Source organism: Bos indicus x Bos taurus, chromosome 22 (assembly GCF_003369695.1).
Source record: "Bos indicus x Bos taurus breed Angus x Brahman F1 hybrid chromosome 22, Bos_hybrid_MaternalHap_v2.0, whole genome shotgun sequence".
Taxonomy (NCBI): Eukaryota; Metazoa; Chordata; class Mammalia; order Artiodactyla; family Bovidae; genus Bos; species Bos indicus x Bos taurus.
Genome location: NC_040097.1, coordinates 12,518,454 through 12,545,332, shown reverse-complemented (window position 1 = coordinate 12,545,332; position 26,879 = coordinate 12,518,454). Strand labels below are relative to the sequence as shown.

General features: G+C 37.8%; 1 protein-coding gene across 29 annotated transcripts in view; it reads left to right on the top strand.

Annotated features, from left to right (window-relative positions):
• PBRM1 (polybromo 1) overlaps window positions 1-26,879 on the top strand; it is a 106,929-nt gene that overhangs the window by 70,911 nt on the left and 9,139 nt on the right. For 19 of the 29 annotated variants that reach the window (XM_027523381.1, XM_027523379.1, XM_027523378.1 and 16 more), the window contains 8 exons: window positions 724-881; window positions 1,594-1,857; window positions 6,968-7,113; window positions 12,716-12,873; window positions 18,885-19,068; window positions 19,858-20,068; window positions 20,704-20,905; window positions 24,282-24,446. In XM_027523381.1, coding sequence (XP_027379182.1) covers window positions 724-881; window positions 1,594-1,857; window positions 6,968-7,113; window positions 12,716-12,873; window positions 18,885-19,068; window positions 19,858-20,068; window positions 20,704-20,905; window positions 24,282-24,446 — 1,488 coding nt within the window. The remainder of the gene's footprint in view (window positions 1-723; window positions 882-1,593; window positions 1,858-6,967; window positions 7,114-12,715; window positions 12,874-18,884; window positions 19,069-19,857; window positions 20,069-20,703; window positions 20,906-24,281; window positions 24,447-26,879) is intronic. The other 10 variants (XM_027523398.1, XM_027523399.1, XM_027523400.1 and 7 more) reach the window with 1 other exon arrangement.

The following is a 26,879-nucleotide window of genomic DNA, read 5'->3' as shown; positions in this document are numbered from 1 at the left end:
AGCTGAGTCAAAAGAGACGCAACTTCTTGAAGTCTAGATGAGATTCATTCATTCAACTGATACTTATTAAAAAAATCCGGGAGCCAAACCCTGTAGGATGGCCGAGAATCAGAACAAAAGGTCTGTGTTTTGTCCCTGGCAAAACCACTCTGGTAAAAGTCACAAATAAAGAAGAAATTGTTATAGAGAGACATGTGGCTTAGAATTTGGCTTCGAATTTGATTTCAAAAAGGCTTCCTAGAACAGTTGGCTTTATCTTGAAACAGAGAATGAATAGGAGTTAATGAAGCCAAAACCAAGCAGAAGTGTGATCCAGACAATCCAGTTCTTTCATAAATACATCATAAATACAAAGGTATTTACCTTTGTATTCTTGAACCCAAGTGCTACATATGCCCTTTAGTATGTCTTACATCCTTATTAAAGCACACAGCTTTAGCTGTGTCCTGACCCAGCAGAGTAGAGTAGGTCCCATCCCGTTCCTTGTTCTATTTATTTTACTTCTTTTACTATAAGGGGGAAAGTAGCATTTTTAGGTGTGATTTCACTTTAGTATTTTTAGTATTATTTCGTCTAAGATAATTCTGTTAAGGAACCATGGCCTAAAAGCACATTGCTCGGTTCAGCCCACGGCAGATTGGATGGAGTATTTGCTCATTTTACAAAGAATATGTTATTTCCATTAATGGTAATTCTCTCTCTTTTTCCCTCTTTGTTTTTGAGGTGAAAAATGGTTGTATGGCTGTTGGTTTTATCGGCCAAATGAAACATTCCATTTGGCTACACGGAAATTTCTAGAAAAAGAAGTTTTTAAGAGTGACTATTACAATAAAGTTCCTGTTAGTAAAATTCTAGGAAAATGTGTGGTCATGTTTGTCAAGGTAAGAAACTTATTAATCCCCAAACAGTAAATTATTTCATGGAGTTCACATGGAGTTTCACAACCACAGAAAATTGATATTTACGAAATGAATAGCTCTGTTTAAAACTGTTTGAATTTTTTTAGGCTGTGTCTCTGGCTTTATGTAAAGATTTGAGGACAAATAAATCTGAGCATAAAAGTGAAAGACCCTTTGCTGCCTGTGCTATATAGCTATATGCAGTTAGCTTAAATTTTTTTATATTGCCAGACAAATTTTTAAAGATGACATTTTCTGAAGAATCATTAAATCTTCAGTGTGGTTCTAGGTAATATGGTGTACTTTTTGTTTGTCTGTCTACTATAGGCACAGGCTCAAAGCTTTAAAGAACTAGCTGTCTAAAATACTAATGTACTGTCATAGGGCAGTTGGTAAAACTTCAGGTCAGTTCAGTCGCTCAGTTGTGTCCGACTCTTTGCGACCCCATGGACTGCAGCACACCAGGCCTCCCTGTTCATCAGGGAGGTAAACTAAATAAGCTAAATAGAATATACTAAGTAATGCCATTCTATATAAGGAAATACTCCTGACCTCTAACCATTTACCATTTGTTGTTGTCAAAAAGTCTTAACACTTTAGCTTTTATTTCTTTGCTTGGTTGGTGTTTTTGTGTTTTTTGGTTGATTGGTTTTCAGAAAATTCACCTAATTGATTTTATTCTTATATGCACCAGGAATACTTTAAATTATGCCCAGAAAATTTTCGAGATGAGGATGTTTTTGTCTGTGAATCACGATATTCTGCCAAAACCAAATCTTTTAAGAAAATTAAACTGTGGACCATGCCCGTCAGCTCGGTTAGGTTTGTCCCTCGAGATGTGCCCTTGCCTGTGGTCCGAGTGGCCTCTGTATTTGCAAACGCAGATAAAGCGGATGATGAGAAGAATACAGACAACTCAGAGGACAGTCGAACTGAAGACAGTTGTAACTTGGAAAAGGTATGTAGATAATAGCCACACAGAAAAGAATTTTAATTTCAAAACACCCCTTCTCAAAAATAAATGAATAAAGTATTCAACTTCAGAATTAGAAAAAGAGTAATAATATAAAACTTTAGCCTAACAAAAAGAAGGGAACTATAAAGGAAAGAGAAATTAATACTTGAAAAACATAATAGCAGGACTGAAAAGGAGACTTTGATGGGTTCAATGAGATAAACTACCAATTGTCCTAATAAAGGAAAAAGAAAGGCATTAAGCTCAACATACAAAATATAGAGGAAATTTAAGACTTGTGCATTTCTGTTAATAAATTTGAAAACCTGAATGAAGGCATTCCCTGGCAGTTCAGAGGTTAGGACTTTGTACTTTCATTGGCGAGGGCCTGGGTTCAGTCCCTGTTGGGGGAACTAAGATCTCACAAGCCTCTTGGTGCAGTCAAAAAATAACTAAAACAAAAACAAATAATAATAGTAAGATCTGAATGAAATGAGTAATTTTCCAAGATAATACCAATTAGTTAAATGAAATCAAGAAGAGATAAAATGTTTAAGTAGATAACAACATGAAGTTTTTTTTTTTTTTTTTTTTAATGTCAGAGAGCTCAGTCCAAAAAGTACTTAGGTCAGATAATTCCATAGGTAAATTCTTTCACCCTTTAAAGTATTCCAGGAGTTCCCAGGCAGTCCTGGGGTGATTAAGACTCCACGCTTCTACTGCATGGTGGCATGAGTTTGATCCCTGGTTGGGGAACTAAGATCCCACATGCTGTGCAGTAAAGCCAAAAAAAATTATCACGGAGTATGGAGATCAAGGAAAACTTCCTAGTTTGTCTTACCAGGACAGAATAATCTTTGATCCAAAGTCAAAAAATAAAAACAGAAAACTGCAGTTGAGTATCAGTTTATAAATATTGATACAAAAAATACTTGGGAAAAAAAGTGAAATCAGATACAGATGAAATCACATTAGTTCTCTGAGAGCAGCATCACCAAGTAGAAGGAAGTTCATTCTTGGAATATAAGGATTAGTCAAAATTAGGAAAATTTAGTAATACACTTCTATATATTCGTAGATCAAAAGAGAAATTATTTGATAAGGCATAATATTCATCTGGATTGATGTCTTTAAATAGATAGTCCCTCAAAATGATTTTAAAAAATTGTATATCAAGCCTAAAGTGAAAGAAATTCCTTTGAAAGCTGTATACACAACATAGGTGCTTGCTTTATCATTATGTGTATTTTTCTGAAAAGAACCAATATAACTAGACAGACAAAAGTAGTAAAATATTGACAACAAAGAGGCAAAATTATTTTTTTGCTGAGAATGGGGGAGAAATTAACTGTGAAAAGTTTTTGAATACAGAGCCTACAACAAGTAGAAATTTCAAAATCCACATATAAGTTAATAGCTTTCTTGTATAAGCACAACAGTAATTTCATAAGATTTTGAAAGTAAAATGAAACTGTTGAATAGATTTTAACAAATGTTATAAAAAATCTTGGAAGAAACTATCCAATTCACATGAACCAAAAAAAAAAAATACACTAAGAAATTATCTTAAAAGGAGCATATGGAACCTGTAGGAGGAAGAAAAACAGTCTGCTGAAAGGTACTGAAGATTTACTTGAGTAAGTTGTTTTGAAACTTGACAATACTATCATTCTTATGAAAGAATAAATGCATGACAGTCACGAGAAAAAGCAGAAAAACTGAAAGAGCGGTTGAGAGTGCTTTAACCCTGCCAGATAATATGGCATTTTACAAAGATACATTTTTAAAATATTGAGTTAGTTCATAATTGATTAATGAAGGGAATAGCCTTTTCACAGTTAAATCCAGACTATAAAGATACTCAATCATTCATTTTAGTTTTACATATTTTAACTTTTATTTTGAAATTATTTTAGACTTAACAGATGTGCAGAGTGCTTAGCAAAGATAGTATAAAGACATTCCTTATATTCTTCATTCAGCTTCTGCTAATGTTAACACCTTGTAAAGCATAGTACAGGGATCAAAACCAGAAAGTTAGCATTAATACTATTTACTAATCTAGAGACCTTATTCATTTTTCCCCTTTTGTCCCACAGTCGCCTTTTTTTCTTCTAATTTTATTGAGATATAATTGACATATAGCATTGTATAAGTTTTAAGTTGTACCGCATAATGATTTGACTTACCTACATCATGATAATGATTACCACAGTAAGTGTGGTAATCAACATCCATCAACTCATATAGGTACAACATTAAAGAAATAGGAAAAAAAGTTTTTTTCCCCTTGTGATAAGAACTCTCTTAACATCTTTCATATAATGTACAGTAGTATTAATTATATTCATCATGTTGTACATTACATCCCTGGTACTTATTTATAACTAGAAGTTTGAACTTTTTGACTGTCATAATCCAATCCCCCTTCCCCCTCATATCCTGCCTCGTAACCACAAATCTGATCTCTTTTTGTGAGTTTGTGGATTTGAAATATAATTAACCTACAATACTATGTTAGTTTCTGGTATACAGCGTAATGATTCAGTATTTCTATATATATTTCAAAATGATCACCATGATAAATCTAGTCATCATTTAAACATACAAAGATATTATATAATTATTCCCTGTGTTGTACATTTCATACCTGTGATTCATTTATAACTGAGAGTTTGTATAAACGCAGTATTTTAACTCAGCAAGAGAGGATAGAATAAAATGATATTGGAAAAACTGATAGCTATTTGAAAAAAGAAGAAAAAAAAACCTACTTGAACTCCTTTCATTTCATATTCCAAAATAAGTAAGGTATAAACATTAAAAAAGAAACATAAGTTGCTAGCCTAAGTACATTTATGTTATGTACATATAATCTTTTATTCACTGATAAGCTTGGAATGGATCCTTTATATGAGATAAAACCCGGTAGCCACAAAAGAAAAAAAAAGATCATTTTCTAGATTTACAATTGACAGTATCAGTTAGTTTAATAAAACAGTCTTAGGACTGCTGTTGCTAAAGTACAAGATCTCTTTGAAGTCTAGGAAAAAAATAATACTAGAAAAATGGGCAAAGGATCAAATAGATCATTTATAAAAGATCAAAAAAACATAAATGTTTTAATCTAATAGTTTTTAAAATGCCCAGCAAACTGACAGTTCTGAAGACTAGTAATATACACAGCCTGGTGTGAGTGTGGGACAGCACATCCCATCAGTGGCTTTGACCCTGCTGTCTGATAACAGGGAATGTGTTCCAACATAGTACTCAACCCTGGGCCACATCCAAATGCCCCTGAATAGGAATTTGTCACACATCCATTCATATAATGCAAATGTGTAGTTAGCAGAAGGAATCAACAAATTGCAGAATGGAATATGATTCCATCATTACTCAGAAAAAACAAAAATGTGTGCTTTATGTTTTATGTATGTGTAAACAACATGAAAAACTATAAATTGGTTAAACTGGGTGGTTATCTCTGGGGTTGGATCACAGAAAACTTGATTTTTAAATTTTGCATACTCTAATGTTTGAATTATTTCCAACAGATGCACTTTTTATATAGGGTGAAAGCAGCATTTTTAAATTTTTAGTGTAAAAAACAAGAAAAAAATTTTTAGTTTCTTAGATAAAAATCCATTTTAGTGTCATTAAAATGTTAAAAAGAGAAAAGGAGCTTGGGAAAGAACATGATATTTTGTACATTTTATCAGTATGTCTGGGAATCATAGAGATACTAATTTTAAAAGAGGAAATACCAGTGGAAATCAGTGTGGGAATTAAATTTGTTTTTGTTATTGGAGTTCATTAGTACCCCGTGTCCTGTGTATGAATTACTTTTTTTAGTCTTATATCTTTATTTTAATATTGCATGGCTAAAATATATTATACCAAGAAATTTTTAGAAGGATAACTAGAACAGAACCCATTCCTAAAATAAATATGTATTCTTAATCTCAGGTCTGTCTTTTTCACAGCTCCATTCCTCCTGGCACCCCTCAATCTAGTATATGTGTGGTACCTCTCTCATTCTTAAGAATTTTCTAAGAAGTCCATTTCAGTATCACATTTGAAATCATAAAGATCAAAGCATTAAATTATCTGGGCATTCCAGAAGAGTTTTTTTCCCCTTAAGTTTTAAGTTTTTGATATTTTCAGGAAAATGCAGTAGAAAATTTGGGGGTTTTGCAGTTTCCTCAGTTTTTATATGTTTTAGAGCTTTTGTATTTATTTATTTATTTTTTTTTTTTTAGAGCTTTTGTATTTAAAACACCTAGTGCTATATGCTCATTATCTGCTAGATTCTCAGTAAATTATGTTTCTTAGTTTCATTAATCAGAAGTATCTTTTCTTTTTTTTTTTGTTAAGACTATAAGAACAATAGTGAACATTAAGTGGTTTATGAGCCAGGCGTTATTCTGTGTACTTAACATGGATTGTGTCTTATAAGCTTCCTAACAACCCCATCTGATTCGCATACTGTCTTCGTTTTACAGATGATGAACCCAAGGCATAAGAGGTCAAGTAGTTTACCCAGTGTCACAGCAGTCAGTAGGTGACAGACCCTATACATTATTAAAAAGCAGAGTATATGTGTTTCTGTCACAGAGGCTATACTGTTCTTTTCATGTTAGAATAAATCAAGATGGTAAAATTTTTAAATCAGTTGTTAATATGCAGAAATTAAGAGCTTAGTAAATATGGTGAAGAGGAAGTTTGTATAGTATTTGCTCCTTTATAACAGTTGAATGAGGCTGTTTCTGAAATTAAGTCTTCATTGTTGGTCGTTGGTGGGGTTTTTTTTGGGTTTTGTTTTTCTTTTTTTTTTTGGCTAAAGTCTCCGAGAATGGGAAAAGGAAGGAGAGAGTAGTAAAAGGATCTTTGAGTAACATTTTATGAAAATGAACTAGAAATTTAAAATAGATACAGTATTTGATAAGATTTAGTTTAATTTCAGTAACCTAAACTTTGGGTTTCCTGTTTATTAGTTTCTACTTATGGTTATTTTTTGAGTTAAAAGGGCGGAAAGTCTGCTTTGCCTTCATACTTTCTCTTCCAACTCCTTGATTGTCAGCTCCCTGTCTTTAACCAGTTTCCTTTATCACAGGAGAAAGAAGATGTCCCTGTGGAAATGTCGAATGGTGAACCAGGTTGCCACTACTTTGAGCAGCTCCGGTATAATGACATGTGGCTGAAGGTTGGCGACTGTGTCTTCATCAAGTCCCATGGGCTAGTGCGTCCTCGTGTTGGCAGGTGAACATTTCGAGTTAAGAGAGGACAAGGCTTGGTTTGAGACATTTGGTACCAGTAGGAATTCATTACTGTTTAGGATGAAGACCAAAGTCCCTCCCTTGGGAACATTTCCTACTTCCTTTCACACCACACTCTCCCGTCTTATGCCTCTAGCCACACTTCCTCTCAGGACTCCTGTTGTGTGTGTGTTTTTCTTTCTTTCTTTTTCTTTTTCTCCTCCTGCCATTTACTGAACTCTTCAACCCAGAAATCTCCCTGCCAGCTTCATATGGTGAACTCTTTTTAGCTTAAATTTGAAATGGCACTTCCTTAAGGAAGCCTTTCCTGTCTCCTCTAAACTGGATTAGGTCCCCCTATTACGCATTCTCGGAGCTCTGTGTATTTCCTCTTCCTCAGAACACATATCAGTTTTATTATCAGGCTTCCATACAAGACTACAAATGCCCTGAGAGTTAGAGGCCCTCTCTTTTTTGAGCAAAAAAGTGATATATACCTTTATATCCCCTGCTGCAAACATAGTGCATGAGGCTCAAATATTTGATAAACAAGTAAATGGGTGAAAGTATGATTGGATGGCATAAAGTAGCAGTAAAGGAATTTAGGGAACAGGGCTGGGCAGTAGAGGTTAGTAATTAAGGAAAGTAACTCATTCCAAGAGATCTTGATGTAAGTCCCAGCCCTGTCGGTTTAATGTTCTTAGGCAAATTATTTACCTCTCTGGGCTTCAGTTTCCTCATTGTATTTGTTCGTCATTTAGTAATTGTTTATTATATATGTACTATTTGCTAGGTTCTATAGATATATTTTATAGTATGAACAGTATGAAAAGACAAAATGATAGGATACTGAAAGAGGAACTCCTCAGGTCAGTAAGTGCCCAATATGCTACTGGAGATCAGTGGAGAAATAACTCCAGAAAGAATGAAGGGATGGAGCCAAAGCAAAAACAGTACCCAGTTGTGGATGTGACTGGTGATAGAAGCAAGGTCTGATGCTGTAAAGAGCAATACTGCATAGGAACCTGGAATGTCAGGTCCATGAATCAAGGCAAATTGGAAGTGGTCAAACAGGAGATGGCAAGAGTGAATGTCGACATTCTAGGAATCAGCGAACTAAAATGGACTGGAATGGGTGAATTTAACTCAGATGACCATTATATTTACTACTACAGGCTGGAATCCCTTAGAACAAATGGAGTAGCCATCATGGTCAACAAAAGATTCCGAAATGCAGTACTTGGATGCAATCTCAAGAACGACAGAATGATCTCTGTTCGTTTCTAAGGCAAACCATTCAATATCACAGTAATCCAAGTCTATGCCCCAACCAGTAACGCTGAAGAAGCTGAAGTGGAATGGTTCTATGAAGACCTACAAGACCTTTTAGAACTAACACCCAAAAAAGATGTCCTTTTCATCATAGGGGACTGGAATGCAAAAGTAGAAAGTCAAGAAACACCTGGAGTAACAGGCAAATTTGGCCTTGGAATACAGAATGAAGCAGGGCAAAGACTAATAGAGTTTTGCCAAGAAAATGCACTGGTCATAGCAAACACCCACTTCCAACAACACAGGAGAAGACTCTACACATGGACATCACCAGATGGTCAACACTGAATTCAGATTGATTATATTCGTTGCAGCCAAAGATGGAGAAGCTCTATACAGTCAGCAAAAACAAGACCAGGAGCTGACTTGGCTCAGATCATGAACTCCTTATTGCCAAATTCAGACTTAAACGGAAGAAAGTAGGGAAAACCACTAGACCATTCAGGTATGACCTAAATCAAATCCCTTATGATTATACAGTGGAAGTGAGAAATAGATTTAAGGGACTAGATCTGATAGACAGAGTGCCTGATGAACTATGGAATGAGGTTCATGACATTGTACAGGAGACAGGGATCAAGACCATCCCCATGGAAAAATGCAAAAAAGCAAAATGGCTGTCTGGGGAGGCCTTACAAATAGCTGTGAAAAGAAGAGAAGCGAAAAGCAAAGGAGAAAAGGAAAGATAAGCATCTGAATGCAGAGTTCCAAAAACTAGCAAGAAGAGATAAGAAAGCCTTCCTCAGTGATCAGTGCAAAGAAAGAGAGAAAAACAACAGAATGGGAAAGACTGGAGATCTCTTCAAGAAAATCAGAGATACCATGGTAACATTTCATGCAAAGATGGGCTTGATAAAGGACAGAAACGGTATGGACCTAACAGAAGCAGAAGATATTAAGAAGAGGTGGCAAGAATACACAGAAGAACTGTACAAAAAAGATCTTCATGACCCAGATAATCATGATGGTGTGATCACTCATCTAGAGCCAGACATCCTGGAATGTGAAGTCAAGTGGGCCTTAGGAAGCATCACTATGAACAAAGCTAGTGGAGGTGATGGCATTCCAGTTGAGCTATTTCAAATCCTGGAAGATGATGCTGTGAAAGTGCTGCACTCAATATGCTAGCAAATTTGGAAAACTCAGCAGGGGCCACAGGACTGGAAAAGGTCAGTTTTCATTCCAATCCCAAAGAAAGGCAATGCCAAAGAATGCTCAAACTACCGCACAGTTGTACTCATCTCACATGCTAGTAAAGTAATGCTCAAAATTCTCCAAGCCAGGCTTCAGCAATATGTAAACTGTGAACTTCCTGATGTTCAAGCTGGTTTTAGAAAAGGCAGAGGAACCAGAGATCAAATTGCCAACATCTACTGGATCATCAAAAAAGCAAGAGAGTTCCAGAAAAACATCTATTTCTGCTTTATTGACTATGCCAGAGCCTTTGACTGTGTGGATCAAAATAAACTGTGGAAAATTCTGAAAGAGATGGGAATACCCGACCACCTGACCTGCCTCTTGAGAAACCTATATGCAGATCAGGAAGCAACAGTTAGAACTGGAAGGAAGCAACAGTTAGAACTGGAAGGCAAACTGGAACAACAGACTGGTTCCAAACAGGAAAAGGAGTACGTCAAGGCTATATATTGTCACCCTGCTTATTTAACTTATATGCAGAGTACATCATGAGAAACTCTGGCCTGGAAGAAGCACAAGCTGGAGTCAAGATTGCCGGGAGAAATATCAATAACCTCAGATATGCAGATGACACCACCCTTATGGCAGAAAGGGAAGAGGAACTCAAAAGCCTGTTGATGAAAGTGAAAGAGGAGAGTGAAAAAGTTGGCTTAAAGCTCAACATTCAGAAAATGAAGATCATGGCATCTGGTCCCATCACTTCATGGGAAATAGATGCGGAAACCTTGGAAACAGTGTCAGACTTTATTTTTTTGGGCTCCAAAATCACTGCAGATGGTGACTGCAGCCATGAGATTAAAAGACACTTGGTGTTTGGAAGGAAAGTTATGACCAACCTAGACAGCATATTGAAAAGCAGAGACATTACTTTGCCAACAAAGGTCCGTGTAGTCAAGGCTGTGGTTTTTCCAGTGGTCATGTATGGATGTGAGAGTTGGACTGTGAAGAAAGCTGAGCGCCGAAGAATTGATGCTTTTGAACTGTGGTGTTGGAAAAGACTCTTGAGAGTCCCTTGGACTGCAAGGAGATCCAACCAGTCCATTCTGAAGGAGATCAGCCCTGGGATTTCTTTGGAAGGAATGATGCTAAAGCTGGAACTCCAGTACTTTGGCCACCTCATGCGAAGAGTTGACTCATTGGAAAAGACTCTGATGCTGGGAGGGATTGGGGGCAGGAGGAGAAGGGGACGGCGGAGGATGAGATGGCTCGATGGCATCACTGACTCAAGGGACGTGAGTCTCAGTGAACTCCGGGAGTTGATGATGGACACGGAGGCCCGGTGTGCTGCGATTCATGGGGTCGCAAAGAGTCGGACATGACTGAGCAACTGAACTGAACTGATAGATACATTAGTGCATAAAAGATACAACTATCCTTAGTCTCCTGGACCTTTTTTCTAGTAGGAAGGCAAACTGCAAACATGAGTAAATAAAGTATATGGTACGTTAAATTATGATGTATGCTATGGAAAGAAATAGAGCTGGATATGGGAAATCGGGAGTGCCATGGTCAAAGTAGGGTGTTCAAAACTTTACACAGGCTGATGTGTAAAGCCTCACTAAGAGTTCACAGTTGAGCCAACATTTGAAGGGACCAAGGAAGTGAGTAATATGAATATCCAGGGAGAAAGCTTTCCAGGGACAGAGAACAGCCAGTGCAAAGACTGGAGAGAGAAGCATGCCTGGGCTGTTCAGATCAGAGCTTGTGACAAAGGGAGTGGGCAATACCTGAGTTAGGTAGGAAGTACATGAGCCAGGGGATATAGTGCAAATTGTGTGAGGCTCAGAAACTGCTGAAGGGACTTGCACCTTTACTGAATTAAATGAAATACCATGGATTATTTTAAGTGCAAAAATGACATTTTTTTCCCCCTCTGCACTCCATGGCATGTATGATCTTAGTTCCCTGACCAGAGGTCAAACCTGTGTCTCCTGCAGTGGAAGTGTAGCATTTTAAATACTGAACCACGAGCGAAGTCCCCAGAAGTGACATCTGACTTAGGTCTTAGCAGAAAGGCTCTGTCTACTGATTATTAAGAATAGATTGTAAAGAGTCAAAGGTAGAAAGGCAAAATCTGCTAGGAGGCTGTTGCAATAATCTAGGCAAGAATGATGGTGTCTCAGGCCAGTAGTCAGATCCAGTTCTACAAATTAGATCCAGTTTTGAAGGGTTGAGTTGAGAGAATGTAGTCCCTGGTGGCTCAATGGTAAAGAATCTGCCAGTGCAGGAGACGTGGGTTTGATTGCTGGGTTGGGATATCCTCTGGAGAAGGAAATCGCAACCCCCTCCAGTATTCCTGCCTTGGAAATCCCATGGACAGAGGAGCCTGGTGGGCTGCAGTCCATAAGGTTGCAAAGAGTTGGACACGACTGAGCAACTAAACAGCAACAATAGCAGCAAAGTGTCCAGGAGAGAGAGAGGAGTCAAGGGTGACTCCTGCATTTTGATCTGAAGAACTGAAAGTGTATATTAACTGAGATGAGGATGCTGCTTCATGTCTGGAACCTTGAGACTTTGGGAACAGTAATAATATCAACCTTATGATATGGTTCTGAGAAATAGTACAGTATCCTGCACAGAACAGTCAGATGTTTTTATTTTTTTCTAGTGAAATGATCAGTGGCTTTCATTAGATTTTCATGAGGTAAAGGGGTATTAGATCTTGACCTACAAGAAGGTCATGAACCATTGCCTTAAAAGCGTGTCTGCCACTGATGTGATCTGACCCCAAATATTGAGGATCTGTGTGTTTATTCAGCTCATAAGTCCAATTGATAGATGCTTTGTATCTCAGGAAGAAAACTTGGGAGTCAGTTTAAACTTTTAAGTTGTATTCTTTGGTATTATGTTTAAAAAAATGTTCACTTCTTTTTTTCCCCAAATATCTTGTCATATGTTTAAAGGGGGAAAAAAAGAACCAAGAAAATTGTCTTATTATCAAAATAGTCAGTGAAACTCCTCTAAATATAGCATACCATTAAGTTTTTGGTTAGCAGAATGTTTGATACATTAAGCCTTCAGGAATGAAATCCATCAGAATTCTAATTTAATGGAATTTTTCCATTTTTTCTCCCAAGAATTGAAAAGGTATGGGTCCGAGATGGAGCTGCGTATTTTTATGGCCCCATCTTCATTCACCCAGAAGAGACGGAACATGAGCCGACAAAAATGTTCTACAAGAAGGAAGTGTTTTTGAGTAATCTGGAAGAAACCTGTCCCATGACATGTATTCTAGGTATGTATTCATACTTTTCATTTAATCACACTCATTCCACAGTTGAGTCATTGCACACTTTTTCTGTCCTGGACACTGTTCTAGGTGCTAAGTATATAGCAATAAAAAAATAAAAATCTCAGGCTTCTCAGGCACCTAACTGTGTGGAGCAGAGGCTGGGGAGCCAGTTAGTAAATTAAAATTAAATATATAGAACATCAGGTAGTAATTAGGGCAATGAATGAGAATAAAACAGAGTACGAGGATAGAGAGTAATGTTGCAGGGAGGTTCTGGTTAGGTCATATCATCAGCAAAAGCCTCTCTGGTAGGTGACATGAGAGCAGAACCCTGAAGGAAGTGAGGAAGAAAACTATTCAAATAGCTGCTGAGATTTTACTCCTTTTAGGCACTGCAAACATCAGCTGCAGAGACCTTGAGGCAGAGTATCTGGGTGTGTTTGAGTCACAGTAAGAAAGCTTACTTCTAGTAAGGAGACAAAGGGAGCCTAAAGGGAAGACTGAAGTCTTTGGTTAGAGTGACTGCAGCTGTGCAGGGGGTCTGGTAGGGAATGAGCCCTCTCAGGTGACTGGGCCCTAAGTCATGGTAGGTCATGTGCAGGGATTGAGCTTTAACAGATAAGAGTTCTTATGAGGAGTCTGAACAAAGAGGCATGTGAGCCAACATGTGTATTAGAGGAATCACTGTGGCTGCAGTATGGGGAATTGTTGTAAGAATAAGGTAGGAAGCAAGGAGAGCAATTAAAAGACATACTGTCTCTGTTGGATTAACCCTAGTAGTGTTACTGTTCAATTCCAGAAACATGAAGGTCTTGCTTTGGCTTCTGTTGAGTCATCCTCCTGAGTGTGCAAAGTGCCATTCTGCTTCTGAGATATAGTTACATGATTCATATACTGTCACCATTTTCAGCTCTTGGGTTTCTTCTGGCCCCAAAGTAACTCGATAACTTTTTACACTAGCTGCTACCTACGTCTTTTTGAGTGGTTTTCCAAAAGGTTACTAGTTACAACTTTATATTGATTACCTATGGTTGTAAAGTTGAAGAAGCTACCATGCTTATGATCAAAAGGAAATTTGCAAATTAAAAAATATTTTATTTATATATTTGGCTGCCCTGGGTCTTAGTTCTGGTGCGCAGGATCTGCCGTCTTTGTTGTGGCATACAAGACATTTAGTTGCAGCATGTGTTCACTGACCAAGGATTGAATCTGGGTCCCCTGCAGTGGAAGCACAGAGTCCTAACCACTGGACCACTGGGGAAGTCCCTAAAAAGTATTTTACACTTAGACTTCGTCTGGTTGCTTTAATGTTTATCTATATTGTTCTTTGGTGCTTTGAATTTTTTTCAGAATTGAATATGGTAATCATGTCTGAATGGCCAATAATTCAGTACATTTTCTCTTCCACTCTGGGGAGAGACAACAAAGGCTAGTGAAGTTATTAAATCCTTCTTGAGTTTCTGCAGCAGAGGTCTTCCTTTTAACTTGTGCTCTGGAGCTTTACTTCTAGTGAGGAGACAGAGGGAGCCTAAAGGGGAGACTGAGGTCTTCTTTGGTTAGGACAACTGTATCATTGATTGTTTCTTGGTTATTTTCCTAGCGATGACCCTGGGGATTACATCTTAAACTTATGAAAATCTGATTTTCATATACACTATACAAAAAACTCTGTTCCTCTATAGCTCCATCCCTCTCCTTTGTGTTATTGTCAGAAATTACCTCTTTATACTTTGTGTGCCCCGTTATCATAGATTTATAATTATTGCTTTATGCATTTGTCTTTAAAATCATATAGGTTGAAAAAAAGAGAATTTGCAAATCAAAAATATATTGCCTTTTATATTTACCTATGTAGTTACCTTTACTAATGTTTTTTATTTCTTTGTATGACTACAAGTTATTATCTAATGCCTTTTCATTTCAGCCTACAGGACTCCCTTTAGCATTTCTTTTAGGACAGGTTTGCTCACAAGAATCTCTTCTCACCTTTTGTTTATCTGGAAATGTCTTCGAGTTTTGAAGGGTATTTTTGATGTATATAGAATTCTCCATTGGCAGTTTTTTCTTTCATGTCTTTCATCACATTTGGGAAATTTTGGGCCACTGTGTCTTCAGATATTTTTTCCTGTGCTTTTCATTTTCTTCACCATCCAAGACTCCTACTATGCCTATGTGGGTCATGCTTAATGGTGTGCGTTGGATCTCTGAGATGCTCTTCATGTTTCTGTATTCTTTTTTTCTGTCTTTCTCAGACTTTTCATTTTAATTTTCCTATCTTCAAGGTCATTGATTCTTCTGTGTGTTGTTGAACCCTTCTAATAAATTTTTCATTTTAGTTATTGTACTTTTTAGCTTCAGAGTTTCTATTTCATGGTTACAACTTCTGTCTCTTTATTGATTCTCTATTTGGTGAGACATCATTCTGGTTTCTTTTAGTTCCTTGTCCTTTAGCTCTTCTGGTGTATTTAGGACAGTTGATTTAAATTCTTTGTGTAGTAAGTTCAGTGTCTAAACTTCCTCAGGGACAGTTTCTGTTCATTTTTTTTTTTATCCTGTGAATGGGCCCTACTTACTTGTCTCATGCATGCCTCATAGTTTTTATTGAAGACTGGATATTGTGAATATTACCAATATAATATAACTCTGGAAATGAGATTCTACCCCCCTCCTTAAGTTTTTGTTGTCACTGCTTATTGTGAGTTGTTATTGCTTGTTTAGTGACTTTTCTAAGCTACTTTAAAGACTGTATTCTTTGTTGTGTGTTGTCACTGAAATCTCTGTTCTACCAGCTTAGTGGTCAGCTAGTGATTTAACAGAGAATTTCTTAAGTGCTTGGATCCAAAAAAAAAAAACCCACCCCAAATTCCCAGCCCTTGCAACTGTACAGTGCATCTTTCTGGAGCGCACATTCAGCACTCAGCCAGAAAGTTCACAGCTCTGCCTTTATACTTACCGCTGCTTGTGCAGGCCTTGACAGTCAGCGGAAGCTGAGGACCTGGGGCCTTCTCAGGTCTTTGCTGAACATGCACCTTGCCCGTAGCATGTGCATGGCTTTCTAGATTTCCAGGAATATGTGGAAGCTTCTCAAAACTCTTATTCCCCAAACATCTCACTTCCCAGTTTTTTCTCCCAGGGTTTTCATCATGTCTACTGTTTGCCCCAACTGATATCCTTTGCCAGACCCAGCTGGTGGCAGCTATGTTTTCAACAAAAGCACCATAGCCACTTCCCTGCTACTTGGAAGTTAGGCAGCAGTTTGGAAAAAGTAAAATTGTATCCATCTCTCACATCAGCTTCAAAATAAATTCCCAGATAAAATATAGGCTTAAATGAACACAGAAGTAGTAAAGATACCAAAGGAAAGTGATGGGGAAGAAATTTTTATAATTCTTAACATCAAACCCAAAAACCATATAAGAAAGATTGATAAATTCAACTATATAAAAGTTTTAAATGTTTGGCAGAAGCAAAGACAGGTGACAACTTTGGGAAAATACATGCAGTGTATATCATAGAAAAAGATCAGATTTCATTCATATATGAAGAATTATTAAATAATTAGAAAAAAAGATCACTATCCAATAGGAAAACAGGCAAAGATTAATAGAGAGCAGAGAGAAGTGGTTCTTAAAATATGCACAACCTAAGCCAGTAGAGAAATGTTAAGTTAAAATTACCCAGATGCTACTTTCTTAAAAAAATTATCAAATTGTCAAAGATTCATATGTTTACTAGTTGACAAGAATTTAGGGAAGTGGCATTTGCCCATTTTGTGGTGGGTTTATGAATTACCATCACCTCTGTGAAAGGCAAATTTGATAATACCTACAAAAATTAAAGTGTATGTACCCTTTGACCCAGCTTTTGTACTTCTAGATGTTTATTCCTCAGGTGTACTCATTCATGTGCAAATTGGTATATGTCTTAAAGTATGTCAGTCTTGCTTCAGTGAGAGAGCAAAAATTTGGAAAAGAAACTAAACATCCACCAGTAGGGAACTAGTTGGATAAATATACTAATACCAGCAGTGATCCTTAAAATGTATTATTTTGCACCAAAATTTAGGTGTAAAACAATATGAGTGATATGCTAACCATTCTAAGTCCCACAACTGAGACCCGATGCAGCCAAATAAATTGTTGTTGTTCACTTGCTCAGTCGTGTCTGACTCTGTGACCCCGTGGGCTGCAGCACACCCACTGACAGTATTGTACAACCATCAGTACTATCCATTTCTAGAACTTTTCATCATCCCAAATAGAAACTCTGTACCCATTAAGCAATAACTACTCATTTCCATCTCTTCCAGCCCCTTAATAAGCACTATTTTACTATCAGTCTCTATGAATTCTGGCTATTCTGGGTACGTTATGTAAGTGGAATCATGCAAAATTTTTCCTTTTTGAGTCAGATTTATTTTACTTAGCATAAATAAAAAATTCTCAAAATTCGTCCATGGTGTAGCATGTATCCAAATTTTATTCCTTTTTGAGGCTGAAGTTTTTTATTGTATGTATATGTAACATTTTGTGTATTCATTCATCTGTTGATGGACATTTGGGTAATTTCTATATTTTGGCCAGTTGTAAATAATGCTGTTGTGAACTTTGGTGTATGTGTATCTGAGTCCCTGCTTTCAGTCATTTTGTATATTTACCTAGAAGTAGAATTTCTGGATCAATTTTCAGTTCAGTTCAATTGCTGAGTCGTGTCTGACTCTTTGTGACTCCATGTCCACAGGCCTCCCTGTCCTCACCAACTCCCGGAGTTTACCCAAACTGATGTCCATTGAGTCAGTGATGCCATCCAACCATCTCATCCTCTGTCGTCCCCTTCTCCTCCCACCTTCAATCTTTCCCTCCATCAGGGTCTTTACAAATGAGTCAGCTCTTCACATCAGGTAGCCAAAGTATTGGAGTTTCAGCTTCAACATCAGTCCTTCCAATGAACACTCAGGACTGATCTCCTTTAGGATGGACTGGTTGGATCTCCTTGCAGTCCAGGGGACTCTCAAGAGTCTTCTCTAACACCACAGTTCAAAAGCATCAGTTCTTCAGCGCTCAGCTTTCTTTATAGTCCAACTCCCACATCCAGCTGTACCATTTCACATTAGCAGCAGTGACATATAGTGGTTCCAGCTTCTCCACATCCTTACCAACACTTGGTATTTTCTGGAAGTTTCATTTGGCTTTTTTCCCTTTGTAATAGCCATCGTAATGAATGTGAAGTGGTATTTCAATTTTTATTTGTATTTTCCAAATGATTAATGATGTGAGTGAGCATCTTTTCATGAGCTTATTGGGTATTTGTATATCTTCTTTGGAGAAATGTCTATTCAGATCATTTGCCTGTTTTTTGAGTTATTTATTTTGTTATTTCTGATTTGTCGGAGTTCTTTATGTATTCTGGATATTAGACTCTCACAAGAGATATAATTTGCAAATATGTCCCACTGTTCTGTGTGCTGTCTTTTCACTTTGTGTCCTTTGAAGCACAGAAGTTTTTCATTTTGATGAAGTCTAATTTATCTTTATTTTCTTTAGTTGCTTGTGATTTTAATGTCACATTTATGAAACCATTGCCTAATAGAGGGTCACAAAGGTTTATACCTATGTTTTTCTATAAGAGTTTTATAGTTGTGTCTCTTACATTAAGGTCTCTGATCCATTTTGAATTAATTTGTGTATATGGCATATAGTAGGCTTCTAGCTCCATTCGTTTGCATGTGGTAAATCCAGTTGTTCCAGCACTGCCTGTTAAAGTCTATTCTTTCCCCAGTTGAATTGTCTTGACACCCTTGTCAAAAATCAGTTACCTGTAAAAACTCAGTTATATGGATTTATTTCTAGACTTTTAATTCTAGTCTATTGATCTGCATATCTGTCCTTACATCTTATACCCTTTAAATCTTCTAATTTTAATCATTTGAATGTATTAATTTAAAGGTTTAAAATAATTGTTATCTATGACCACAGTAACTCCTTTAATTTCTCTCCAAAATTTTTCTCTTTCAGGAAAATGTGCTGTGTTGTCATTCAAGGACTTCCTCTCCTGCAGGCCAACTGAAATTCCAGAAAATGACATTCTGCTTTGTGAGAGCCGCTACAACGAGAGTGACAAGCAGATGAAGAAATTTAAGGGACTGAAGAGATTTTCACTCTCTGCTAAAGTGGTAGATGATGAAATTTATTACTTCAGGTAAAGTTGAAAAAACTAAAAAAGAGCACTTCAGCTCCTTTGATATCAGTAAAACATATCAAAATTGCATAGTCCACGGTGGGTTTTTATTGTTTTTTATTAGGTCTTAAACTAGAGCAATAGACATTTCAAACAGAACATATTAATTAATTTAATTAAATATTAAAGGAAAATCCTCACAATCTGCTGAGATGTGGTGACTGCTGGATCAGTCCTCTTTGTGTAGACTTCAATAATTGTAATATGGAGGCAGAAATCTTTGACTCTGGTATGCATAATCTATTAAGAGATTGTGTAGTTCTGTGAACTGCGAAAGTTCTTCTTAGTATTTATAGGCAACTAGATCTTAGCTTTCAGTCCAGTGCTTTTGTTGGGTATTCAGCAGAATCCCTTAAAAAACACACATCTGAGAACTTCCCTGGTGGTCCAGTACTTAAGAATCCACCTTTCAATGCAAGGGACACAAGTTCGATTCCTGGTCAGGAAACTAAGACCCCACATGCCACAGGGTGACTAAGTTCGCACACTGCACTAAAGATCCCGTATGCCTCAACTAAGACCTGATACAGCCAAATAAATAAATATTTTTTTAAAAAAGCAAGCATCTGTAAGTAGATGTGACTTTATATGTTTTAATTATTTCCCTTGTGGACTTAAAGAGTGGACATTGCACGTTACAGAAAGTTGGTTCTAGGTATTAAGGCAGAACATTGCTTTCCAATCCATCCTGGAGTAGTGTCAGGTGATTTCATTTTATTTATTCATTTATTTTTATGTCCCTTCTTCTAGAAAACCAATTGTTCCTCAGAAGGAGCCCTCACCTTTATTGGAAAAGAAGATCCAGTTGCTAGAAGCTAAATTTGCTGAGTTAGAAGGTGGAGATGATGATATTGAAGAGATGGGAGAAGAGGATAGTGAGGTCATTGAGCCTCCCTCTCTACCTCAACTTCAGACTCCCCTGGCCAGTGAGCTGGATCTCATGCCCTACACACCCCCACAGGTGAAGGTGGCGGCTTCCTGTTACTTGTCTTATTCCTAGCTCTGGTTTGCAGTAAAAAGAAAGGAGACATCCAGCCCCTCCATTATGGGAGCTTCAACCTAGAATTCTTCAAGAAGTAACAGATTTTTTTATTTTTTCCTCTCTTGATGCCACTAATAATTTAAAATGTAGTATCTTTATTAAAAAGTTTCATAGATAGCTGGCTTTGGTGGCAGGTTTAGTTAGAAAGCTCTCCTTGTCTTGCATTGAAAAAAAAAAAAAAAAAACAATGAGGAATTGCATCGTCCTCTTACTCTAGCTTTTATTGCTCATACCTTTTTAAGTCTCTTTCTTTAGGACCCCATCTTTTGGTTAAGGTGATCCCTATAGGTATTTTCTTCTCATTTAGAATTTTCTCAAGCCTTGATTGTGAGGTCACCATTATAGATTGCAGTCATGGAATTCAGTGGAACTTCCATTTTTCTTATATGGTCAGAGGCCAGAAATAGCTGTGTTTTGAATAAGAAAATGAACTATAAACTGAAGATGTCTGTAGAACAGTAGCTATTAAATTGCACATTTTTGGCTTACAAAAACCTTTAGTAATTGACGAGATGCAGTGTTCTGATGCATTATAAGAGCTTTCTGTCTTACAGTCTACGCCCAAATCTGCCAAAGGCAGTGCAAAGAAGGAAGGCTCCAAACGGAAGATCAACATGAGTGGCTACATCCTGTTCAGCAGTGAGATGAGAGCTGTGATTAAGGCCCAGCACCCAGACTATTCTTTTGGGGAGCTCAGCCGACTGGTGGGGACAGAGTGGAGAAACCTTGAGACAGCCAAGAAAGCAGAATATGAAGGTAAATAGAGCATAGGCACAACTGTCTGAGCTTTGTAAGCGAGGGGGTGTTTTCAGCAGTGCACGAGCTTAGGTTAAATCTCTTGTTCTTACCACTTGCACATGAACTTTGTGTTGGGGGCTGTCTCAAGTGGCTCCCATCCAGCAGTTTAAGGGTCAGCCTTGTCCCAGCTGAGCAAGTGCTGCCTCTGACTTGGCCTCTGATCCTAGTGTGTTGGTTTTTTTTTTTTTTTTTCCAAAAATTTCTCAAATATTTAGCTGTTTAAAAAATTGCATGATTTTTTTTCTTTTATTAAATCCTGTAAGCACACATGTGTTGAGCTGGGGAATGATTGTACAAGGATGTTAGATACAGTTTTAGTTAAAATTTCATCTGAAATGGGGCTTTTAAAATCAGTGATCTTCTATTATGGCTCTTGACAAGCCATATAAACTCCAGACTGAGGCTTGGCTGAAGCACCTGGTTTTCTACGCCTTTCCTGGCCTGTGCTGCATTCATAGCTACTTTTAAGGTACTTGGGTACTCTTTGATAAAGCTCAACTGCCTTCATTTTTCTTTTACTCTATAATTAAATTATTTAGGGCTGTGAGCTATCATTCAAGGATTTGGTGGTTCATAGCCATTAGGGACAGATACTAAATAGAGATTTTTTGTTTTTTAATATTAGGCATGACTTAAATAAGGAAATGAGTAGTAAACATTAGGTTAGGCAGGATGATTGCCCTCAGAGCTATATTTTTTTCATTTGGAATTGTATACAATGCTTCATGTTGACAGTTATAAAGCCCTCTCTCAAATAACCACAGTGATCACCATTACCCTTCTTGACAGGGTCCAAACCCATTATTTTTCAACAACCATAAATAAATTAATTATCAAGGCTGCCTCCTTTATTAAACTTTATGGAGTTTCCAAAGAAACTCCTTTTTTAAAAGAAAAGTTTACTCCTTTGATTTTTTATATAGTTGATTTTTAAAATTATCTGACAGGCTTCCCCAAGGATCTTCTGTAGAACCCTAATCCTACAAGATGTTCAGCCAGAAAAAAATTGTGGCAAAAGCAGTTTGAGAAGCACTCCAAACACTTCTCTCTTGGAAACTTACAGTGCATATTGCCATATTAAAGTCTTTAAACGTGCAGTTAAGAACCTGTTTTTTTCCCACCTGGCATTTTCTGAAATTGATCAGGTATTTATGTAATATCTGCTAATATCCTGAGGAACTAATATTTCATGGAACATTCTTTGAGAAATCATAGTCAGTTCTATAAGAACCTACAACCTTGGAGAGCATTGGTATTAGTTAAGACCCAGATATATCACTCAGTTGGAGGAGTGTTTCAAACGAAGCTCACATGGCTATAAAGCCTGATCCAGGACAAAATGAAGCCAGTACTGCTCGGCTGGTTACTTAGAGTGTGAACAAGAGCGAGAAATGTGTCTGGAGATAACGTAAAAATGCTGGAGCCAAACTGAAGAGAAGGAAGAGTGACGACTTCTGGGAAATTCTCCCAGATTTTAAGGGGAGTCTGAAATTCAGTGAGAACTTAGCGAGAGGAGTTATGTGACTCACCAGTGTCTGCCTGAGACACCAAGTCTGAGCTTGTGGTGTTCTGACCCACTCAGTTCAAAACCCAAAGTTTGGAGTTCGGCTGACTTCATTTAATAATTCTCTTTTTTTTTTTTTTTTTTATAATTCTCTTTTCTAAGACAGCCTAACTGGGCTCCTCCCAGAAAGAACCAGCAGGTCCAATATTCCATCCCCAGGCTTGAACTCTTCTTTTTTCAACTTCATTTTTTTGCTCTCCCATTTTACTGTTTCATTTGTGTAATGAAGATATGAGAACTTAATGTGGGGTTCTAGGTCATCAGTGTCTCACTTTTTTTGTTTTGTTTTTTAAACGCTAGTTCAAGGAAATGGGTTGTTAAAATGGCCTTTGTCCCTCACACTCATTGTACAGAGGATCTGTACACTGGGACAGTGTAGTGAGTGATGACAAGTCTCTGCAGGTAACTGTCGCAGCCAAGGAAGCTTTGACTTGCTTGACTTTCACATTCTTAAACAAAGGAGGACTGGAACCGTTGCTTCTCGATGCTCTTTAAAGCCATGTGACCGTGAGCTATCTGCCCCCTCCTTGTATCAGCCAGCGGTACCCTTTTGAATTTCATGTTGGAGGGTTAACGTGTGGCAGTTGGAGTTTGATGCCAGGAAATCAGGGCTACTGCTGGTTCTCTCTGTATTCTTGGACAAGTCACTATCTGTCTCCCAGTCTCAATTTGTCCATGTGAAGAGTGGAAAGGATTTCCTATTTATGAATGGTGAAGCAAAGTCAACCTTTATTGTGGGAGCTTTGGTAATGCACATTTCTAGAGCTCGCTAGTCAGAGTCCAGCCTTGCCAGCTCCTGAAAAGACTGGGAGTTGTGATTGTTGGGGCTGCTGGCCATGGAGATGCAGAAAGAGTAGCTCCGAGGAGTGAAGGATGTAGCAAGGATGTTCCACAGCCCAGAACTGGCACACAAGCTAATGCTCCTCTCGCATTTTGGATGAAATAAGTATGAATTCTGAAACTTCTGCTGATTTAGGATGACTTATGGTCAGTATTGAACTCAGCTTCAGGAAACCTGGTTCTGTCCGTACATTGTCCATTGCTTCATATGTGTATACATAGTATTTCCTGCTTCTGATGACTGTAGCCTGGAGTATCATGCATTTTTTCCCCTTGGGGTTTATTAAACATGACCTCTTCATTAGAATGTACACATTAGCATTTATTTTTCTAAAACCTTCTGGAGGAGGCAGTAAGCTACTTTTCCCTTACAGAGTTAATTTTCTTCAGCTGCTAAACCCCATGACACTAATGACAAGAGTCCTCAAATCTTAGTAAAATTGGGTGCAACGTATCAGGAAAATATAGTAAGTAATAATTGTGCCAAAAATTATAATGGGCCATGGAATTGCTTCATGTTGAAATTTTTTAAAAATTTGTAATGCTATTAATACTAGAATAATGGTAGCGCTTCTCATCTTCAGGGTGCCTTGTGAGATTAACCATGTTGGTTATGCTGGTGACGTTTTTAAATAAAATCTGTGCTTTCTGAATGTGTGTTGCAGTCTTAACATTCTTGAAATCTTTGCAGACCAGTTCTCAAGATGGGATAGGAAAGCTGGACTCTAGGTTACCAAGTGAAATCGGCCCGACTCCTCCTGTGTTGAGACTAGTCATCTACTGTTCCTTCCATTGAGACAGAACTGTTGCCTGTGTTTTTTTTTTTTTGTTTTTTTGTTTTTTTTTTTAACTAGTCCTGTTGAATGCAATGGATGGTATTTTGAATTCCTGGGTTAAAAACAGAATTGAAAATCTGAAATGCCTTTACAGAGCGGGCAGCTAAAGTTGCTGAGCAGCAGGAGAGAGAGCGAGCAGCACAGCAACAGCAGCCGAGTGCTTCTCCCCGAGCAGGCACCCCTGTGGGGGCTCTCATGGGGGTGGTGCCACCACCAACACCAATGGGGATGCTCAATCAGCAGTTGACACCTGTTGCAGGTAAAAACAGGAGCTAAGACCATTTTTTTTTCCACTTTAAGAAATTCCTTCATTTTTTTTTTTTTTTTTTTTTTCTCCAACGAGGAGTAGGCCACAATCTCTAGGCTCTTCTCATGACAGATTCAGAGTTTGAATCATCCATGTTGTCCTTATATCGCCTTTCCCTTATGGGCAATGCCTCCCCTCTGCCCCAGAAATGGGCCCTGGGCCCAACCCTGGGAATTGGTAGAGAGCAGCTCTCCCCTGGCTGTGGGCATGGTCTGGCGATATTCCGCACCCCAGACTGCTCTGGATAGAGTTCTACAGCAGAAAATACAAACAGACCCTGGATTCTGTTCTGGAGGGACTCCCAAGAGGAAACACAAAACTAGTCTTAAGGAGATGATGATTTTCCCGTCTCATCCTAGTATTCAGTTTGCCTTGTTCTGCTGCAGCCATCCTTTAGAAGATTGACCATTTAAAAGGATTTTTGACAGTGAATTATAAATCCTTTCTTGGTCACCAATGTGCATGACTGCTAAGTAGAATACAAAGTCCTTATTCAATTCATTGTGCCCACTCTGTAATGCTTTTCTATTTAATTACATTAAACTGCATTTTCTGTTAGTATCCCAGTCACATATTTTTCCAAAAAGAAAAGAAAATGATGAATGTGGTTTGCTTGTGTGTGTTGTCTCTGGTTCTGGTAGCCATGGCAAAATTGGCCATTATTGAATTGAATATTCTTGTCTGACATGTCTCCAATGAGAAGCCTGCAGACCACTTCTCAGGTCCCTCTTTTGTGATCTCTCTAAGCCTGGTGAGGTCCATCCAAGCTGTGTTTCTTCTTAAGCAAGCAGTCTGACCTCTTTGCAGGGAGTCCAAGATAGTGTTGTTCAAGACAAGCTCTTGGGATGCTGTTTTGGTTTTCGCTTTTTTTTTTTTTTTTTTTTGCTTTTCAAGGCAGAGTAGCATAGGATAACTTTTCCATTGTTGCTCCTACCTTTTGTGATGGCAAGTTCTCAGATGCACTATCGCTGAAGTCAGCAGTTGCACTCGCCAAAGCACATCTGAATCATGGCTTTCAGTACTCTCAGTGTAACTGATGTTGATCTAACAAATCTCATAATCGCCTGCTCTATTCCATGGCCCATTTTGGTTAATGGGGTTCCAGAGGTTTTTAGAAATCAGACCTTGAACATGGGGACTTTGAAAGTTAGAATTCCCTCATTGACATTCTCTTTTGTTCTATTTGATGTGTGATATTCTAGCACTGTGCCCTTGACTAAAAAGCCCAGGGACACATTAACAAAATGAATTCAAACAGCTAAAAACATTAAAAAAACAGCAGCTGCAGCATTTTAGCTCCCTGTTGGGGAATGACTTCATAGAACTCTGATGGGTGAGGAGGGCGGGCCCCCCTTCCAGAAAGCCCCTGCTCCATTATTAAGCATATGGTGCCCAGACTTCTGGGCCATGGGAGTGCAGGGCAAGCATTCTCTACAGGAACCAGTCTTTGGTCCACAGCAGGAATTTTGCCGCCAAGAGGGTGATTTTTTTCATGGGTTTACAGGTTGCATAGTGCCTGATTCTTAGCCTTGTTGCTGTCTGAGATCAGCTTTGCTTACAAGCATTGAAGCTCATTTGAACACATGTGACTGGGATAATAAATGCCAAAGTACAGTTTAATGAAGACAAGTGTCATGTCTTTCAGTTCTTAATAATTTCTTCAACCACAGCCTGTGTAGGCTGCGTTCAGATGGGCTTTTGTAATTGAAAGCAAAGCCTCCTAACATTCTTACATTCCCAACTACTTATCCCTAAAAACTATCTGGTGGAAATGGTTAAAAGACAGTTTGGTAGCGTTGCATCTCCTCATAAGTATGGTGTCTGTTCTTCACTCTCTGAACTCTACTTTAAGAAAAAGGAAATTCATAGTCGTAGTTTATGTACAGAGGTATTGTTGTTTAAAACTTATTTTAATTATTTGTGTAATTGTAGGTTTCTTAGCTTAGATATGACAAGTGAGGCAAGCTGAATCAATCTCAAGAGTTTTCAGTAATTTTATAGCGTCAAAGGACTAAAAATAAATACCTCTCAAACAATTCTTCAGGGAAAGTCAAAAAGTAAAATTCTTAGAATCTGCAGTTTTCTGCTATATCTAGAACCCCTCTATAATACAAAAAGAATTATATAAAGATGAGGTTTCGCACCAATTCCTCAACGCTCCCTTTGTGCAAGAAGCTGTGACCAAAGATGATTGCATTTTGGGGGGAGCCTTGTGTTTTGTTCATTGTGATCATTTCAAATCCCAGAAAAAATCAATTTGTTTTTCTTGATTTAAAAAATGTCATGTGGCTTTAAAGTTCTTTTGATAGGTGAGTCTTTGACATTTTGAAATTTTCTTCTTCTTTTCACTCTTTTTGCCAAAAATACTTGTTTCTTGAAATTCTT